The 17450-nt window shown below is 58.4% G+C and overlaps 1 protein-coding gene across 6 annotated transcripts in view; it reads right to left on the bottom strand.

Moving 5' to 3' along the window:
• Nucleotides 1-2520: 2520 nt before the first annotated feature.
• The window catches only part of RNF44 (ring finger protein 44), a 17651-nt gene continuing 2721 nt past the window's right edge, over nucleotides 2521-17450 (bottom strand). For 2 of the 6 annotated variants that reach the window (XM_064161908.1, XM_064161906.1), the window contains exons 2-11: nucleotides 7186-7366; nucleotides 6571-6787; nucleotides 5897-6064; nucleotides 5526-5702; nucleotides 5161-5322; nucleotides 4952-5076; nucleotides 4700-4787; nucleotides 4440-4561; nucleotides 4256-4355; nucleotides 2521-4018 (exon numbers count right to left, since the gene is read on the bottom strand). In XM_064161908.1, coding sequence (XP_064017978.1) covers nucleotides 3956-4018; nucleotides 4256-4355; nucleotides 4440-4561; nucleotides 4700-4787; nucleotides 4952-5076; nucleotides 5161-5322; nucleotides 5526-5702; nucleotides 5897-6064; nucleotides 6571-6787; nucleotides 7186-7292 — 1329 coding nt within the window. In that variant the 5' untranslated portion in view covers nucleotides 7293-7366 and the 3' untranslated portion in view covers nucleotides 2521-3955. Of the gene's footprint in view, nucleotides 4019-4255; nucleotides 4356-4439; nucleotides 4562-4699; nucleotides 4788-4951; nucleotides 5077-5160; nucleotides 5323-5525; nucleotides 5703-5896; nucleotides 6065-6570; nucleotides 6788-7185; nucleotides 7367-10722; nucleotides 10822-14718; nucleotides 14924-17450 lie in introns of those variants that run through there. The other 4 variants (XM_064161907.1, XM_064161909.1, XM_064161911.1 and 1 more) reach the window with 4 other exon arrangements.

Raw genomic sequence — 17450 nt, 5'->3', positions numbered from 1 at the left:
TGTCTGCGCTGATGCTTTCTGCCTGTCCTCCCTGCTGCACCAGGGAGGGGGTCCCACCTGCTCTGGCTCACAGCAGTGTGGGTTATGCTCACCTTCTGGCCTTAAGTTGGTGATTTTGTGCCAGCACAGCTGCTGGTGTAGGACTCTGCACACCAAGGGGCATGCCATGCTGGGGTTGCTGCCTATGGTATAAGCACTTGAGGATGGGGAGGAGGGACACAATCAAGATAGAGGTGGAAAAACAGACACATGTAAGCCTCTCTTACCCCCACAGTGGCTTGGGCATGGCTGTGGTGTGGGACTGTCAACTTCCACCCAAGGAGAGAGTGGTAGGAGCACACTCCTCCTCCTCCCCAACCTGCGAGGCTTCTGTTAAGGACAGGTAGCCGTGCTTGCTTGTCTGCAAAAAGGAGAAGGGAGGTCTCCCTGCCCCCTGAAGCCTGCAAGCTGTAACAAGGCAGCCTCCTTGCCTGGTATGGCTTTTTCATCAGGCAGAAGAGATCCTTCATCTTCCCAAGTAAGGGCATGGTTCCATCTGTCACATGTATAGTCGATGTGCATGTTCTGCACAACTTGAAATGCCCAGCCTGGGGCTGTTGAGATGCTTTGGTTTGCCATGCAGCAAATGAGGCACAGGGGCCACTTCTTTCCTGGCTGGGCAAAGGCATGCTGGAGAAGGTTGAGCTGTTGAGGAGAGATGGAAGCTATCTACTGGATGTTGCTGGAACCACCCAGGATGGGATGCAGGAAGGCTCCTTACCTTGCAAGGAGCAACAAGCTCACCCTAGCTTCCGCATTGTCTTCTCCAACCCTGTCTCTACGGCTCCCCTAGCTGCCGCACCCTTCCCTCCACCTGCTGAAGGAGGGCCTGGAACTGACCCATCCCTGACCAGAGCCTTAGCCTCACAGGGGACCCAGAGGGGCCACTCCACCTCCGAAGTCACTGCCTGCCATCACTGAGACAAGAGCCAGGGCAAAGCGTGTTGGTATACATCATACATTTATTAGTGAATATCCCTCTCAAAATCAGCCACAACATTAAAAAAAATAATGATTGCACTACTTGGTCAAGCAGAACTAGCAACTTTCATTTTAAAAAAAGTACAAATCTGTTAAAAATTTCAATCAGTATAATACACATATATATAATACAACATACTAGTTATGTTAAATGCTACAAAACCAATATGATTCCAATGGAATGGAAAAAAAACAAACACTTTTAGAGCTTTAAGAACCTTTTTTTTTCTATATATTAGCCTTTTTTCAAATACATACATGGGAAAAATGAGGTAACTGTAAAATGTGCAAGTAACAGAGCAAAAAAAATTATATATATATATTTATATATATATATATATATATATATAAAAACTTTCTAACACAGAACACACGTCCTAGCACCTTCCGGGGAGCCACGGGGGGGTCCCACCGGAGGGCCCGGGGACTGGTATAATAGAACAGTAAACAGTCCACTATCCCACCACAGGAAATCATTGGTAAACAGTGGTATCTACAGCGCAGTCAGCAATCACAAACACCCTAGATAATTGGTTTTTAGTAATTTTTTTTGTGGTTTTTTTTTTTTTTTAATGATACTTTTAGCTGCTCATTGGAATAAATTCTGCAGCACACGAGCTGTGAGCTTTCGAGTCGCCGTCAAAGGACCGTAAGGCTTTCCTGGCTCCCTGGGCACCGCGGGGGGAACGGAGGGGACGTGGGGGAGAAGGGGGCGTCTCCGGGGGCGCGAGGCCGCCGCGCGGCACGGGGACTCCTTTGGTTATCTGTCACTGAGCGAGGGACGGGGAGGGGGGCCAGGGTCCTGCCCAGGGGACACCGAGCCCAGCGGTGCCAGTGCCCGCACCGCGGCGGGGCCGGGGACACGGAGCGCGGAGCTCCAGCCTCGACGGCCACCGGAAAGGCGAGGAAAGAGAGGCAAGGGGGACCCGGCCAATGGAGCAGCACTGCCGGCTGCCCCCCGCGCCTGACTGGCTGGGCGGAATCGATGCCGGCCCACCGGCGTGCTGCCTGAGGCCCGCCCACTGGCGGAGATGCACGGCCATCTGCCAATAGGGAGCGGGCCTAGCGCGGCAGCTCGGTGACTGGCACCGCCCCTCCGGCCCTATGGCGTGGCAGCGCGGGCAGCACCGGCCCGCCCACCCACCTGGCGGGTGCGGCCCCGTGCCTCACGCCCAGCCCCAGCGGTCACGGCCGCTGCCGCCGGGGGCCAGCCCCGCCGCCTGCCCCCCGCCCCGCGGGGAGCGGACCCCTTCCCACCCCGTCCCCTTGCACACGCCGCCGCCGCGGGCGCACCTCCCCTCCCCCTCCAATACCGCCGCCTCCCGCCCGGAGGGGCGCAAAGCCCGCGGGAACGGCCCTGAAAGTCTCACGGTCCTGCTGTGGCGTTGCGGACATGTGCAGTACAGTGCATGGCAGTATCAGCTGAGCACAAAAACCCCTCTCCCCACCCCCCTCACCCCACAGCCGGCTAGACGTAGCCAAGACCACGTTCCAAGCTGGTCAGACATGCATGCATATTTGTGAACATTTACATAGGGCTGGCGTCCGCTCACGGAGGCTCCCAGGCATCGGCAACACGCATGCCGCGAGGGGAGGGCGGCCGTGCCCCCCAACCCCCGCCGTCGCCCCCCCCCCCCCCATCACCCTCCTCGGTAATTAATCATGCAAAACAACGGCCACGCGGGAGTGCTGGAGCCGGGCGGCATGGCGGGGCACTGCGGCGGCTTCTCCCTCATCACACCCCCCTGGCCCCGCACGGGCAGGGGCGGGGATATGGCAGCGGGGGGGAGGGAAGCTCTTCAAAGCTCCTCCCGCACCAGCCAGGACAGGGCCAGGGGTAGCACTGAAAATACACCACCAGATTATGGATAAAAATCCCCTGCGCCGGGGGCCGGGGCACCAGCCGCAGCCCAGCCGGCCCCTCACTGACCCCTGGCTGGGCACCGTGCCGCACCGTCCGGCCAGCAGGACAGGGGCGTGGAGCTGTTTTAATGTACAGACAAACAACGTAAACCGGGGGCAAGGCGGCACACCTGAGCCACTGCAAGCCCCTGGCCGTGGGGACGGGGCTGGGGTCCCTCCCAGAGGCCCGGCTGCCTCATGCTGCACATGGCCCCGCCCCCGGAGCTATGCTGGCCGGGCACAGGGAACGAAACCAAAGAGGGGCCGGGGCCGTGACAGCACCATCCTCCCATCAGGCAAAGACCCGAAGGAGCCATAACCCTGTGGAGGGAGGGGCCCCAGAGCAGCCGAGGCGGGAAAGACTACGCCAGACCGTACACAGTAGCGAGGAGAGGCATTCCTGCCCCAGCCACACCACAGGGTTGCTGATGTTCTACCTCGGCCGCACTCCATCGGCCACATCCTTCAGCTGCCCCTGAGGCCGTCCCAGCACCCCGGCTCAGGGTGCTGCCAGCATCAAACCCACGCTGGCCACTCCTCACTCCTCCCTGTGTCCTCCGTGAGCAACGCGGAGGGAAGGAGCTGCCTGCGCGCCACTGGGTCAAACGGCCACAGAACCAAAAACTCAACAGAAAAGGAAAGGAAATGAGGGGAAAAACCCTACCATGGGGAAAAAAAGTGACATAAGGAAGAACCACTAATTCCCTAGCAGAGTACAAAGACCTGGAAAGTGATGGAGCAACAACAGCGTCTTTGGAGCGTGGAGGGGCGCGGCCATGCACCTCCCGCCTCCAGCACAACACGATTCAGGGCCCCTGGAGGGCAGCGGGCAGGCGTCCGGCCGGGTCCGTGCCCCGGCGGGGAGGAAGAGGGCTGGCCAGAAGCCCGGACTGCTCAATGCTCACCACATCCGAGGAGAGGCTTTGGGGAGGGGGGTAAGCACAGGGTCAGGCCCTAGCAGCGGGCAGTGGCCCCCGCCCCGGCCCAGCGTCCTCGTCCTCTAGCGAATTGCGCGGCACAGCACCCACCAGCCTCAGTCCGCCTCCCGCTGCACCTCCGACGCGTCCGCCCGGCAGATGGGGCATGTGCGGTTCGCCTGTAGGCAAGGACAGACGTGCAAGTGAGCAGGCAGACTACGGCACCAGCTGCACCCAGGGCCACCCCTACCCCACCGCCAAGAGCTGGGAGTACCCCACAGTGTGCCACATTCTGGCAATGCTAAATCCGGCCTGGTAAACTACTTGGTCCCTGTTCATCCTGTGTTGGATAGCCCTGTGTGCCTACAACAGCCCGAGAGGCTGCCCCACCCCCCACAGCAGGCAGAGGCACACACCTTTAACCATTTGTCGACACACTTGGCGTGGAACTCGTGGTTGCAGGGCAGGACGCGAAGAAGCTGCCGGGCCTCGAAGTCGCTGAAGCACACGACACACCTGAGAGAAGCAGTTGTCAGTATGGCCACGCTGTGCAGCCGGTCCCTAGACCCCCACCTGCGTCTGTGCCTCTGGTTTACTCACAGAGTCTGCTCAGATTGGTGGCTCTCAGGATTGAAGCGGTAAGACGGGAGGTGCTCAATATCTGCTTTGGTGAGTCCCCGCGGCTTGGCCTCCCCCAGCCTCTCAGCCAGGTTCAGCAATGCCTAGAGACACAGACGCTGTTTCAGCCTGGCTTAGGCACAGACTCAGCACCCCTCCAGGTTCTTCCTACCCTGGTGGAGCCCGCTTTAAACCCCACACATCTCCCCCATCAAGCCACCACATAGAGAAGCAGTGCTGACCTCATAATTTTCCATCTCCACATCATCCACATCCAGGTCTAGGCTGATTGTGGGTCCCACAGCCGTCGGTGACACAGGAAGCATTGAGCTGAGGGGTGAGGATGGAATGGTCAGCATGTAGCCACAAACCTCAACCTCCACCCTGACATCTCAAGGGAGGTAGAGCCACCTGTGTCAGTGTCACACCACTGTACCCCCATCTGATGTGCCACCCTTGCCCCACATGCCCCACCGTATACCCCTGGTACTCACAGGAAATAGGGCAGAAAGCTCGGGTAGTATGGGGGGGGCGGTGGAGGGGGAGGTGGAGGGGGCAGCGCCTGCTGCAACCGGTACCGCTGGGTGTTCAGCCGCCGGGGCATCATGTGGGGGTATGGCTGTGGGGAGAGACGGGGCACTCAGACCCATGCCAGCCCCATGGCATCCTCCCAACCCTCCACAACCACGAGATAGGGACTCACCACGCCAAATGGCAGTTCTTGGTGCAGCGGGTCGTGGGAGAGGTAATGCAGCGGCACAGAGGGAGACAGTGTGGGAGCGTGGTGGGATGGGGGGTACGTGAAGCCCGCAATGGGGTGCTGCTCCCCTCGCAGGTCCACGTCATTATCTATCCTCTGCAGAGGCTGAGAGGAAACAGTTAGGCTGGGAGGGACATCCCAAATTACACTACCTTTATCCCCAATACCAGCAGAACAGACTCCCCAGGCATTCCAATCACCACCCCCAGCTCAGATCCATGGGAGCTGCAGGACAAGACCCCGGGGTGGTTTTTGTTGAGACAATGGAGCACATCATACCCCCAGCCTGTATCCCAACCCCAACTTACCATGCGTGGGTGCTGGGCTTGGAGAGGTACAAACTGCCCCAGAGGAGCCATGTGGGGAGGCTGGTGGGGGGGCACTGGCGGTGGAGGTGGATGCAAGATGTAATGGTCGCTGGAGATGATGGGGGGGAATGTCTGGTAGGAGACGGGAAGCTGTTGCATGGCGCATGCCTGGATCAGCTGTGAGGTAGAGAGAGAAAAATGAGGGTTCAACATCTACTGTAGTCATGACTATACCCATGTCCCACTCACCTCCAAAACCCATGACCCCAAAAAACTGCACTCCAGTGGGCTTGGGTACCCACATGACCCAGGTACCCACGGCCCAGGTTGTCACCAGGCATGCACTGCGGGTGTCCCCCATCATGACTCACCGGGGGCGGGAGGCAGCAGAGCGGGTAGTGCTGTCCACTGAACATCACTGAGCATGCTGGGAGCTGCTGGGTGCTGCACCCAGGGATGTGCTGGCCAGCGTGGATGGGGAAGCCTTGCGTCGTGACAGTGGTAACCGTGTAGGAGAGAGGGACAGGTCCCTGGTGCACCTGAGGAGAAGACGCCAAAAGCATAGTCAGGATACTGCCCTAGCTGTATCCTGACAGGGTGACAGAAGGGTGGTGAGCACTGGTACCGGGACACAACCACCCAGCACCTCCATTTCACAAGTACAGCCAAAGGAGGGAGGCTGAGTGAAGGCTGGGGGTGAAGTGGGTTGTAGACCCCTCTTTGCTCCCTGCAGATAGGCTAGCACAGCCTCCAACCCAGTGCTGCTGTCATAGGCAGTGATGACAGTTGTGACATGAACAGCCTTATGAAGGGATTCTCTCCAGCCCCTGGGAACTAGGAACACCCTGAACACATCCAATATGTCAAGAGGACCCAAGGGTTTAAGTGCTTGGAGAAGAGCACTGGCAGCCTCTGGGTTGAGTGCCCCCAGCAGCAAGCAACTGGCCAGAGGGGACTGAGGGACATGTCTTAAGACCATCAGGAAACAGCCCAGGGCCACCAGAGAGCCACCCTTAGGATGGGTGCTGGGGGCTGCAGCACCTACCTGGTCATGCAGATCCACCATGAATGGGTTCTGGTGGGGCGGGTGAGCAGCCGGGTGAAGCATTCGTGGCGGTGTGCTGGGGAGAGCGTAGGCACGGGGCTCATCTACAGAGATGTGCGGCTGCTGGGGGAAGGCAGGGTGCAACTGGGGCTCATCCTGGCCCAGCAGGGTTGCCAGAGGTCGGTCGCGTCGTCCCCAGTGACGCCTGGCAGGGGGGCTGCGGGGCAACCGCAGGAGAAAAAAGAGCAGGAGTGACCCTGGGGCTAGGGGCAGCACAGCCATGTAGGGTGGCCACAGAGAGGTCAGTGCCAGCCCACATCCCAGGGTGAGATGCTCAGGACACCGTGCCAAGACAAGCTTTAGGTCTGGCTGGGGAGCTCCAGCATCAGCTCCTCTGTTCACCCTGAATGTGTCCCCCCAGCTGTGTCCTCAGCACAAAAGGGAACCCTGCTCCCCAGGAACCCACAGGCTGGGCCAGGTGGACATGCTTCCCTGCTATGATCTCTGCCCAAGCCCCTCAGGAGCCAGTGGCTTCACCCAGCAGGATCACAAAACCAGCCTTGTGTCCCCACATGCCATGAGTGACAGGGCTCCACATCACCCTGCACCCTGTACCTTCGCCGGAGGTGGTCGGGGCTGCTGCAGGGTCCCCCTGAGAAACGGCGCTGGTTAAAAGGGGCAGAGGGTGGCCGCCTATTCACTGCCAGTTCCCATGGTCGCATTGGTGATGTCAGGAAGCAGATGGGCACTGGGTACCTCAGGCTCCAGGCAGGGCAAGACACCAGCACCTTGGATCCTGCGAGGACAGCAGGTCATGGCACCCCAATCTCTGCAGCTGCACAGGGCTGCAGAGTCCCAGATTCTCCCTGAGCCCCACGCCTAGGCAGCACCAGCCCAGCCCATTCCCCACCGCCTGCTTCAGGAGAGGGAAAAGAAGAGAGGTGCCGAGCAAGAGCATGGCAGCTGCTGCACCCATGGTCGTGCTGGGAAGGGGAAGTCTGCAGCCTGCCTGGCTTCTGGCCATGACCCCTCCACAGTGAAAGCTAAACTGCCCTTCCCATGACCAGTCCTGCCACTTGCCCCGGTGACTACAAACTGTCCCAGCACCACTGCCACTGTCCTCAAACAGCTCAGCCTGCTGATCCAGGACCTAGACCTGCACTCACTCCACCTCCTTGGACTAGATGCAGCCCTGGGCACAGGAGCTGGGCTAGGAAAAGGCTGTTCCCCCACTGCATTGCAAGACATAGACACAGAATGAGAGAGAAGCACTCGCTTTTGTCAGATAAAAGTGGTGAAGGATTCTGTGGTGGCAACATCATCCCAGGCTACTCACCAAACAATGGGAACCTGAATTACAGCCCAGGGGCTTTCTAATCACAGACACAGGATCAATGGCAACACAGTCCCACTGCCTCTCCTACATCCAGCCTGGCTGGTGTCCCTATGCCACAGCTTCGCTTTCCACCACGTAGTTGGGCCCCCAGCCCCAGCAAAACTTGGCCCTGAAGAGGAGATATCTGCATGTGGGTCTGCACTTCCCCAGGCTCTGGTCTCCTGACCCCAACAGAACATTTCCCTGGCTCCATGTATGTCAAGAGTCACAGAACCATAGACTGACCAGGGCTGAAAGTGACCTCTGGAGATCATCTAGTCCAACCCCCCTGCCAGAGCAGGTTGCACAGGATGGCTGTGGCAATGAGTCTGACATCCAGGTGGGCTTTGAATGACTTCAGAGAAGAAAACTAAACCACCTCTCTGGACAGCCTTTTCCAGTGCTCTACCACCCTCAACATAAAGCCCTTCCTCACATCTGGGTGAAAATTCCTATGTTCAAGTTTGTGCACATTACCCCTTGTCCTGTCACTGGGCACTGCTGAAAAAAGACTGGCTTCACCCTCCTGACACCCACCCTTTATGTATTTATAAGCACTGACAAGATTCCCCCTCTGTCTTCCCCTCTCTAGGCTAAAACCACCCAAGCCCCTCAGCCTTTCTTCACAGGACAGATGTTCTAGGCCCCTAGTCATCTTGTTGCCCTCTGCTGTACCCTCTCAAGCAGTTCCCTGTCTTTTTTCGACTCGGGAGCCCAGAATTGGGCACCATACTCCAGATAAGCCCTCACCAGGGCAGAACTGAGGGGGAGCAGAACCTTCCTCGACCTGCTTGCCTGTTCTAGATGCATCCCAGGACACATTCTTGTGCCCTTTTTGGCCACAAGGGCACACTGCTGGCTCCTGGTCATGCCATTGTCCACTAGGACTACCAGACTTTGCCCACAGAGCTGCTCTGCAGCAGGTCAGCCCCCACCTTGTACTGAAGCATGGGGTTACTCCTCCATAGGTACAGTACCCTACACTTGTCCTTGTTGAGCTTCATAACCGTTACTCTCTGCCCAGCTCTTCAGCTTGTCCAGGTCACCATGGATGGCAGCAGAGCCTTCTGGTGTCTAGCCTCTGTTAGAAAGGCCTCCCCTAGACACCCTCCCACTGGCCCCTCTGCCAGCCTCCCTCAACCTCCACAGCCACAACCTTGGCACTCCATCCCATGTGCCCCTAAATCCAACTTAACAGGCTGGTGCTGTGCCTGCCCAAAACAGCTGCTTCTACAACCCTACCCCTACATCCTTAGTGCCCATGACAGAGGCATTCTGAGGCCAGGAAGTGCTGCTCAGCCCCAGGAAGAAAGCTCAGGGGGTGTCTCACCCCAGCGGGAGGAGATGTGATGTCATACCTGTGTGACAGGTATCACAAACCACAGTCATAAGTGACCAGAGCAAGCCCTGTGCCACATGCGAGTCTCCTCTTAATCTCACCCACAACTACCATTCCATGTCAGAAGGTGAAAACAAAATTCTCTGTTTCAGGAGAAAATAAAAAAAAATCCGAAAGCCACGGGCTAAGCCTGTCTGCCTCTGCTGCTGGAGAAGAGACTGCTCAAGGACAAGAGTTCGCCTTCCTATTCTGCCCGCTGGGTTTGGGTGCAGCAGCAGCCCAGGTTTAACTCCAGAAGCTCTCCAAGGTGTTGCTGCTCCTAGTTCCGCATCTTCACTCTCGGAACACACGTGGTGCTAAGGCCCTGCGTGACCCGGCTAGCACCACCGGGACCAGACACCGCAGTGATGGCCTTGGGGACGGGAAGCGCCTCCGTGGAGGGACACTGAAAGCATACAGGGGCTTGCCGGTTCCTGGGACCCCCAGGGCTCCCAGCACGACAGGACAGCAGCCCGAGGACAAAGTCTCCCATCCTTGAACACACACGATGTCCTCTGCTCGCCAAGACAGTGGTGGCTGAGGGCCACGAGGCTGGCACACCCCTCCAAGGCACCCACCCTCCTGTCCCCGGCAGGCACACCTGGCTCCTTCCCTTGCACCCATGGCTGGTAGCCAGCAGGAACGCCGGGCTGGGTCACCATGATCCCGTGGAGGCCACAGCAGCCCCAGAGGGAAGGGGGCTCGGCAGCCCCTCGTTGGGGCGGGGGCCGAGGCGGCTCCCAGGCCCCACCGAGAACAAAGTTAGCAGCGCGCCAGCGCTCACGCCCGGTGCCATCTGCTCAAGCAGAACTGAGCTCCGGGGCTGCCGGGGAGACGCCCGCCCCGCTATTGCCTCCCCGGAGGTCCTGCCACCCTTCCCCGGCCTCGTCCTAGCACTCCGGGCTCCTCCGCAGCCCATTCCCTGCTGTTTCCACGCTGCCGTGGCCAACTCCTCTCGAGAACGGGATCACCGCTGGCCCGGCCACAGTCCCTTCGGCGGTCCGATCCCAAACCCAGCCCAGCTCTCCGGGGCCTCCGGTCCGGCGGCACACGCTGAGGCAAGCGGCAACATCCCGGAGCACTCCGATAGGTGCAGCACCTCGAAGGGGAACCCCAGCCTGCAGCCCCCTTCCGCGGATTCACCGCCCGGCCAGCAGCCCGCGCCGTCCGCCGCAGCAGCAGAGTCCCGCAGGTGGCGGGTCGGGCGCGGAGCTGTGGCTTTAAGAGCGGCCGCTCCGGGGCCATGTGCTCGGCGCCAAACAAAAGCAATAACAAAGGCGGCCGCGAGGCCCCGCTGCCTCCGCCGCCGCTGCCCAGAGCAGGTGTCGCCGGGGGTCCGGGGGGCGGCCCCCGCCTCGCTCACGCCCTCCCCTCGCCCCACCACACAGCCCGCACTTACCTGCACCGATGGCCTGGGCCGCCGCTCCGGTGCCGCTGCGGCGCCCCCGCCCCCTCCCGCCGCTCTTTGTTCGCCGACGCCGGGCCCGGGCCTGCCCCCCCGCCCGCCACCGGCCCTCCCCTCCCTCCCTCCCGCCTCCCGCCCCCCGCCGGGCAGGCCCCCTCCCCGCCGCCGCTGTTTCCGGTGCCTCTTTGTTTCGTGCGGCGCGGGTCGGCGGGAGCGCCGCGGCGTGCCGGGACAGCCACCGGCAGGCCAGTGGGGAGCGGGGCGCTGCCTGCCCCTTTAAGAAGCAGCGGCGGCGGTGGGACGCACCGAACCGAGTCACAACACTCGGGAGGCCCCGGGGGCGCGCGGCTGGCGGCGGGGGGCGGGAGGGGGCAGCGCGGCGCGCCCCACGTGACCAGGCGTGTCACGCTCCGCAGCCATCTTGGCGGCGCGGGGACGGCCGCCACGCGGGGCAGCGCGGGCCCCCCCGGGGGCGATGTCCTAGCAACGGTGTCCACGGAGAGGGGCCCCTAGCAACCGTGCCTGGGGGCGGCCCGGCCCGCCGAGACCCTCCCTACAGCCACCGCGGCAGAGAGCATCAGGCACGGTCTCGCTTGCCGCCTTCCAGAGGCCAGGCCCCGGTTCCGGCCACGCCGGCTCATCCCGCTGGGTCGAGCATTCACGGCTCCGCGGGGCCAGGCCGAGATGACACCTTACCCGCGTCTCTGCCAGCCTACCACCGCTCCTAGCCCACCAGGCACCATCCCATCGTGCCTGCAGCTCCGTGAGCCAGCAGGCTGCGAGGACAGCAGCACCGTGAGCCATGTGGCCCATGGGCTCAGCAGCAGCACCGTGTTACCGGCGTTCCCAGCCAGCCTGCACCATGCCACCATGCTCCTGCTGGCAGGTGGCTAGAAAAGCCCGGGCAAGGGGGAAGGTGAAGGCAGGAGCTCAGTTTCCTGCCACCCTACAGCATGGGACGGGAGGAGAAAAAGAAACTGCTCCACTCCAGCTCAGCATATGGAGCCCTCGCCCCCATCGTGAGCCTGCCAGGCACATACGGCTCTCCCAGGGCACCTCAGTTCAAATTTCCAGGCACCAGCAAATCCTCTTTTGCTTCAGAAAAGCTTCCTGTTCTCTCCTGTGGATTAAACAAAGAGCAGGAACTTTCCGGAGCATTTCCTGCACATCTGCGGGTCAGCCGAGCAACTTGCCTGACGCCAGGAGCTACACACTCTGCCACCGGCTCCGCCAGCACCCCGAGAGCCTGTGTCATTGGCAGCACCGCTCCACACCAGTCAGAGCAGCTCCAGTAGAAGCCAGATGCTGCATCCATGACAAACTTCCTCAGGTTACTACACACATTTGGAAATGCCCGGGTAGGCAAGCAAGCCAGCCGGCAGCCCTGATGTAATGCCTATAAACCAGCCCATCCCCAACAGCTGGGCTTTAAAGTGCTAACAACCAAAAGAGAGTTAATTAATTTGTAGCATCACCCCTTTTAAAGAAAACCTCAGATCAGTGGCCACAGTTTAACAATTCAGTAGGCTCACCATTGGGATGAGCAGTCAGATTCCATTTTCCCTTGTACCAGTACTGTACCAGGCTCCCTCCAGGCCCTCATCAAAGGCTACCTCATCAGCTCTCACCTGTCCAAGTGCACAGGAAGAACCACACCAGCCTCAAGGATGCCCTGGGACATGGCACATCTTGGGGCAAGCTACCACAGCTGTCAACAGCATCACAGCCAACTGTTTCTGTCTTTGTGGTAAGGAACACACCAAACACGTAACTGGCACAGCAGGTTATGGGGCAGATCTACAACGGTGTTACATCCATGCACCCCAGGAACCAGCTGCAGGACTCAACTGTCAGCTGAGCCCTGAACAACGACCCTCAAGGTCTGTTCCACTACAGCCTCCCAGCTTCAAGAGCTGGGAACTAGAGGGAAGAGGAGGAAAACATCACTCTGCACTTTGAGCTTGCCACTATTTTTGAGTAGAGGTAGCACCGCACCTTTCCAATGCTTCCAGGACAAGGTCTGATATTGGGCAGGGACCACAGATGGTGGATATCTTTGTAGAAACTTCCCCAACCACACCAGCGTCACCAGCTTCCCCACAGCTAGCAGCTATCAATGTTGTCAGTACAGCGTTGGGATGAGCCATCAATGGAGTACAGCTCACTGGCAAGGCACCGCTTGTGCTCTCTGCCCAGCCAGGCTGTATGGTTCCTGTGACAGAGCTAGGTCCAGCCACATTGTGTGGCTGTGCCCAGCCAGCTCTTGTGAGGAAAGGCACCACACATCCAGCTGCATGCAGGGTTTGAGCATGTGGAAGTGGCTCAGCCCATGCCTGCCATGCACACAGCCACCAACACCATGCTCTCCAGGTCTGGACACAGGTCTGACACAGTTCCAGGCAGCAGCACTGGTCTCTGTTTCTGGGCCAGGACAAGGGGTCCCCAAGTCCAGGCACTAAGCACTGTGACACCCTGGGTGAGCAGGACACCCTCTGCCATGCAGCAGTCTTAGAAAGCTCTCTACCTGCAGGGGCTGCTCAGGCTGAACCTGGCTGCTCTACAGCCAACGGGCAGCCCATCCCCTCCCTTGTGAGGGCCATCACAACCGAAGTCTCCCCAAGCCCAGGCTCTCTAAGACACCATCTGTTGACACAGACGTGCCACCTCCCCGGCCCCATATATAGGTCAGGTCTGTCACAGGATTAGCTGGGGTGATTCAAGTGGTGTGAGCACATCTCCCACCGGCAGTATGCGCTGCCCTGTCCTTTCCCCAACACAGCATGCCAACACCTTGCCCCCACACTCTCGTTGGCCTCTCCCCAAAGTCCACAGAGGAAGAAGAGAGGAAAAGTCCCCAGATCCTTCTCTCATCTTCTCAGTGCCTAGAAAACAAGTGGAAATAAACCACCACCAAGCACCCAAAAGCTCCCAGGCTGCAGTGAGGGTGCAGCAGGAGTGTCCCCACTCTACCCAAGGCCCAACACAAGCACCAGAGGATATGGGACAGCCCAATATCATCAGCCACTGCAGGATGAGGTGCTCCTCTGCTGGGGAGATGGAGGGAGCTCCCTCCCTACTGCACAGCCTGCTGCAGCCGAGCTGGCTGGCAGCGGAGGCAGGACGCCTCTGCTGTGATCACACACCACCCACTCACACCCCCGGACTGACAGCACTCCCGTCAAACGCCTCCAGCCACACACACGTGGAGGATGCTGACATGAGGAGCGAGTAGCTGCACAGGCAGCGGAACTGATAACACCCGGTTTCCTGTCGATTTCTCCCACGTGGATTCTCTGATGTCTAATAGCAAGGCTGAGCTGCACTGCAGAGGGAGAACTAGCAGCATCCCAGAGAGCTGGAGCCTGTAGCAAGACTGTTGAGACAACTACCACACCTGACATCTACCACAATTTGCATCATCCAGCACGTTCAAAGCAGAGTGAAGAGACTCACAAATGCAGTAACCTTGCAAAAGTCTTCATTTCCTCAAGACAGGGTAAATAATTTGCAGAGAGATCTCCACCTTCCTTTGCCCTAGAAACACTGGCACAACCTCAGCAGCATGACCAGAAGACTCCTGGTGCAGCAGCTGGGTCCAGCTCTGGTATCTCTGAAGCTCAGTGACATCAAGCAATGGGTGTGTCCTCTGCCCTCCTGGATAGGATCTTCTCCCCTAGACAGAAGCATGTTGCACCATGCTCACCTCTACCTGACCTGGCATCCTGCAGCAGCTGGTTCCACAGTTTAGTTGTGCACGGGTGGGGAGAGAAAAGCATGTGCCACCACATCCACCCCCAATATGCCATGTGGGCAGCCTCTTCAGTCCCACCACAGTTCAGGACCCCACACTCCTCTACCCTTCAAGTTTTAGTTCTCTTTGCAGACATCTTTCCTCAAACATAGCTAGTATCTCCTTAGCCAGAGCCAGCCCAGGGATCACAGGTTCAGCACCCTATCCCCACAAAGCATCCCTGGGAGTCCCCAGCTCACCTGCCACCTCTGCACAAGCATCCCTGGAGTCCAGTCCACTTTCTACATGCTGCAGACAGTGTTAACAGTGTCTGCCCAGCAAGCAACCAAAGGTAGAAGGGGCTGGGCTGCAGAAACCTTCCCAGCTGCTCCGTGACTGGGCCCAGGCAGAGCGGCAGCATCTGGTGTCACGGCTCCAGTGAAAGGTTACAGGCAGAGCTAGAAACTGGTGGATGGCAAAGAGCAATTTCATTAGTATTTAATGAAACAAAGCATCTCTTGACAGCACTAGTGACAGTCAGGAAGTTGGGTTGGGTGGTTTTCTTGCATTTTAGGAAGCCTGCAGGAACACCAATGACCTGCAATGATCACTTTCAGAAAGGAGCTCAGAAAAAAAAATCATGATTTTCAGCAACCATTTACCCTCTTTAGTACTTTTTTTTGTTTAAAATTTGCCAGGAGGCTGCTTACATGATGCACCAAAACAGGCAGTGACCACTGCTTTAAGTGCAAAGGAGGCTTGCTGCAGTACCTCCCCAGTACACCACTCAGAGAACCCCACGCCAGTGCCTGGGGATGGTTTTAAGAGCAAAAACACGACTTCCAAGCTGACAGCCCTTGTGCACGAAGCGCAACTGTGCGGTGACAACAGAGCAGCCTGGGGCACAGAAGCTGGCTGACCTCTGCTACAGCTCTTGCCGGTGGATTTTTATTGTTCACCGCTTTCCCAAAGCACAGGCATGGAGAGAAAAGCATCTAAGACACAACACTCGCCTTAAAATGAAATGCACTCATGGAGTCCCACCAGCACAGCAGAGAGAAGACAACCTGATGGAGAGGACTGCAGTTCAGCACTGCCAGGCTTGGCAGAGGACCGGACAGAGCATGGGCTCTCCCTTCCTACAGGTGACAGCAAGAGGTGCTGGAGCCCTGGGTGACCGTGACACTGGCTCAGCAGAGAGGAAGCAGATCCTAAAACAGCAGATTGCAGGCCAGTCTTCTCTCTGCACAGCTCAGCCAAAATCCTTTATCCTGCTTTCCAAGGTAGCCACAGAAAGCCCACAGTTATAGCTCCACAGCCAGCGAGGCCAGGTCTCCTGGGACCAGGCTGCAGCTGGAAAATAATATTCTCAAGGCCTGTTACAAGCACTGCTTGCTAGGGACACTGCTCACCTCTTCTACCAGGCACACAGTAAAGCTGGGAGCCCTCCCAGACCACCCCACACCAGAAAACCCAGACATCCAGCACTGGTCACAAGTCCCCATGGGTTGCTCATGCTTGCCAGGAAATGGCTCCTGCCTGAAAGGCTCAGGACTTGCAGGTGCAAGGGCAAAGGAAAGGATAAACGCTCCAGGCTGGCTCTGCTGCACAGTTAGCAGGCTGGCAGCACCTAGCAACTTTGTGAGCTGACAGCACAGAATCATGCTGCTCCCTTCCAGAACTGACCTGTCCCAGGGAGTCATGCAACACCCTTGTGTAGCTCCACGACCACAGGACTCGAGGCCTGGCTCTCCCAAGTTCCTGCCATACCAATTTCAGAGAGTCTCTGAGAGGGCTCCAAAGCACCAGCAGTTTCTTCAGACATTCTGGATGCATCAGACTGGCACTCTAGGGGCTATGCCTGCAAACCCCTTGGCCAACCATTCACCTACACAGAGCAGGTGACAAACCATGCCTCTCCAGCTCGCCAAGGGATGGTGGGAAAATGCCATGCACCAGTTCCTCAGTTCAGAGATGAAAACCAAGAAGCACGCAAAAGCTCTACACTTCCCTGCCAAAACCCAGTGCTGCACCAGTTGCCACTGGCTGCCCAGCCACCACGTCCCCAGCTGTGCCCCGCGGCCAGCCTCACGTCACAGTGAAGTGGATGCACAGAGTAGGAGTGGCTGTAGTGACAGCATTATAGCTTGTGTCCAACACACAGCTAAGCCCAGCAAATCCCAGCGCTCTGCAGCTCTCATTTACAAACCTCACACGCTCTGTGCAGGTACACAGGCTCCAGCAGGAGCCCAGTGCCCACAGCCCCAGGGAAACAACACCTGGAGGGAGCCAGCCCAGTAAGCACAGGGCTCCCGATATACACTGGTGTGAGGACAGGTCGACACCAAGGCTCAAGGATAAGAGGACCTTTTACACCAAACCCTGTTTGGGCTAGAAGCCCATCTCCCCAGGGCCAGCCCTGCTGCAATTTCAACAGATAGTCCCACTAAGGAAGCAGGGCTACCTGGCAAGACAAGCAGGACTTCCCCTTCTGCTCTGAGCGATCATGCTTCACTTCCCGCTGTTGTCCCAGGGTGGCAGGACTTCACTGGCTCTGCACACACCTGGAACAACTGCTGCGAGCTGAAGGCCAGGCCTCACCTGCCGGCTGTTACTTCATTCCTCTAACAGGTCCATAAACCAAGGATAATTAAATCTCCCCTAAACTCTTTTCCATTTAAAATAAAAATCTATAGTTCCTATTTCATTAGCTGGCTCTGAGTTTTACAGCTTGATCAATTCGCCCCACAGAGCCCTGGTCCCAGGCAGGCAGACAAAACACAAAGCAGGCAGCTTCCACAGAGCAAATCAATGGGGACTCACAAAGTCTCCTCTCCCCATTCTTTGTTCCTCGCTCAAAAGGGAGCCATGTGGCCCAGCAGGTAGGGACGGCATGTTTCACCACTCAAGGGAATTTCACCAGCACACATGGCTTCAGAGGTCAGATGTTGCACCGGGCAGGAGCAGAGGCGTGGCGACACTTCCCCTCCAG

The sequence above is a fragment of the Pogoniulus pusillus genome, chromosome 22, assembly GCF_015220805.1.
Source record: "Pogoniulus pusillus isolate bPogPus1 chromosome 22, bPogPus1.pri, whole genome shotgun sequence".
In the NCBI taxonomy this organism is placed as follows: Eukaryota; Metazoa; Chordata; class Aves; order Piciformes; family Lybiidae; genus Pogoniulus; species Pogoniulus pusillus.
This window is presented reverse-complemented; position numbering and strand designations above follow the sequence as displayed.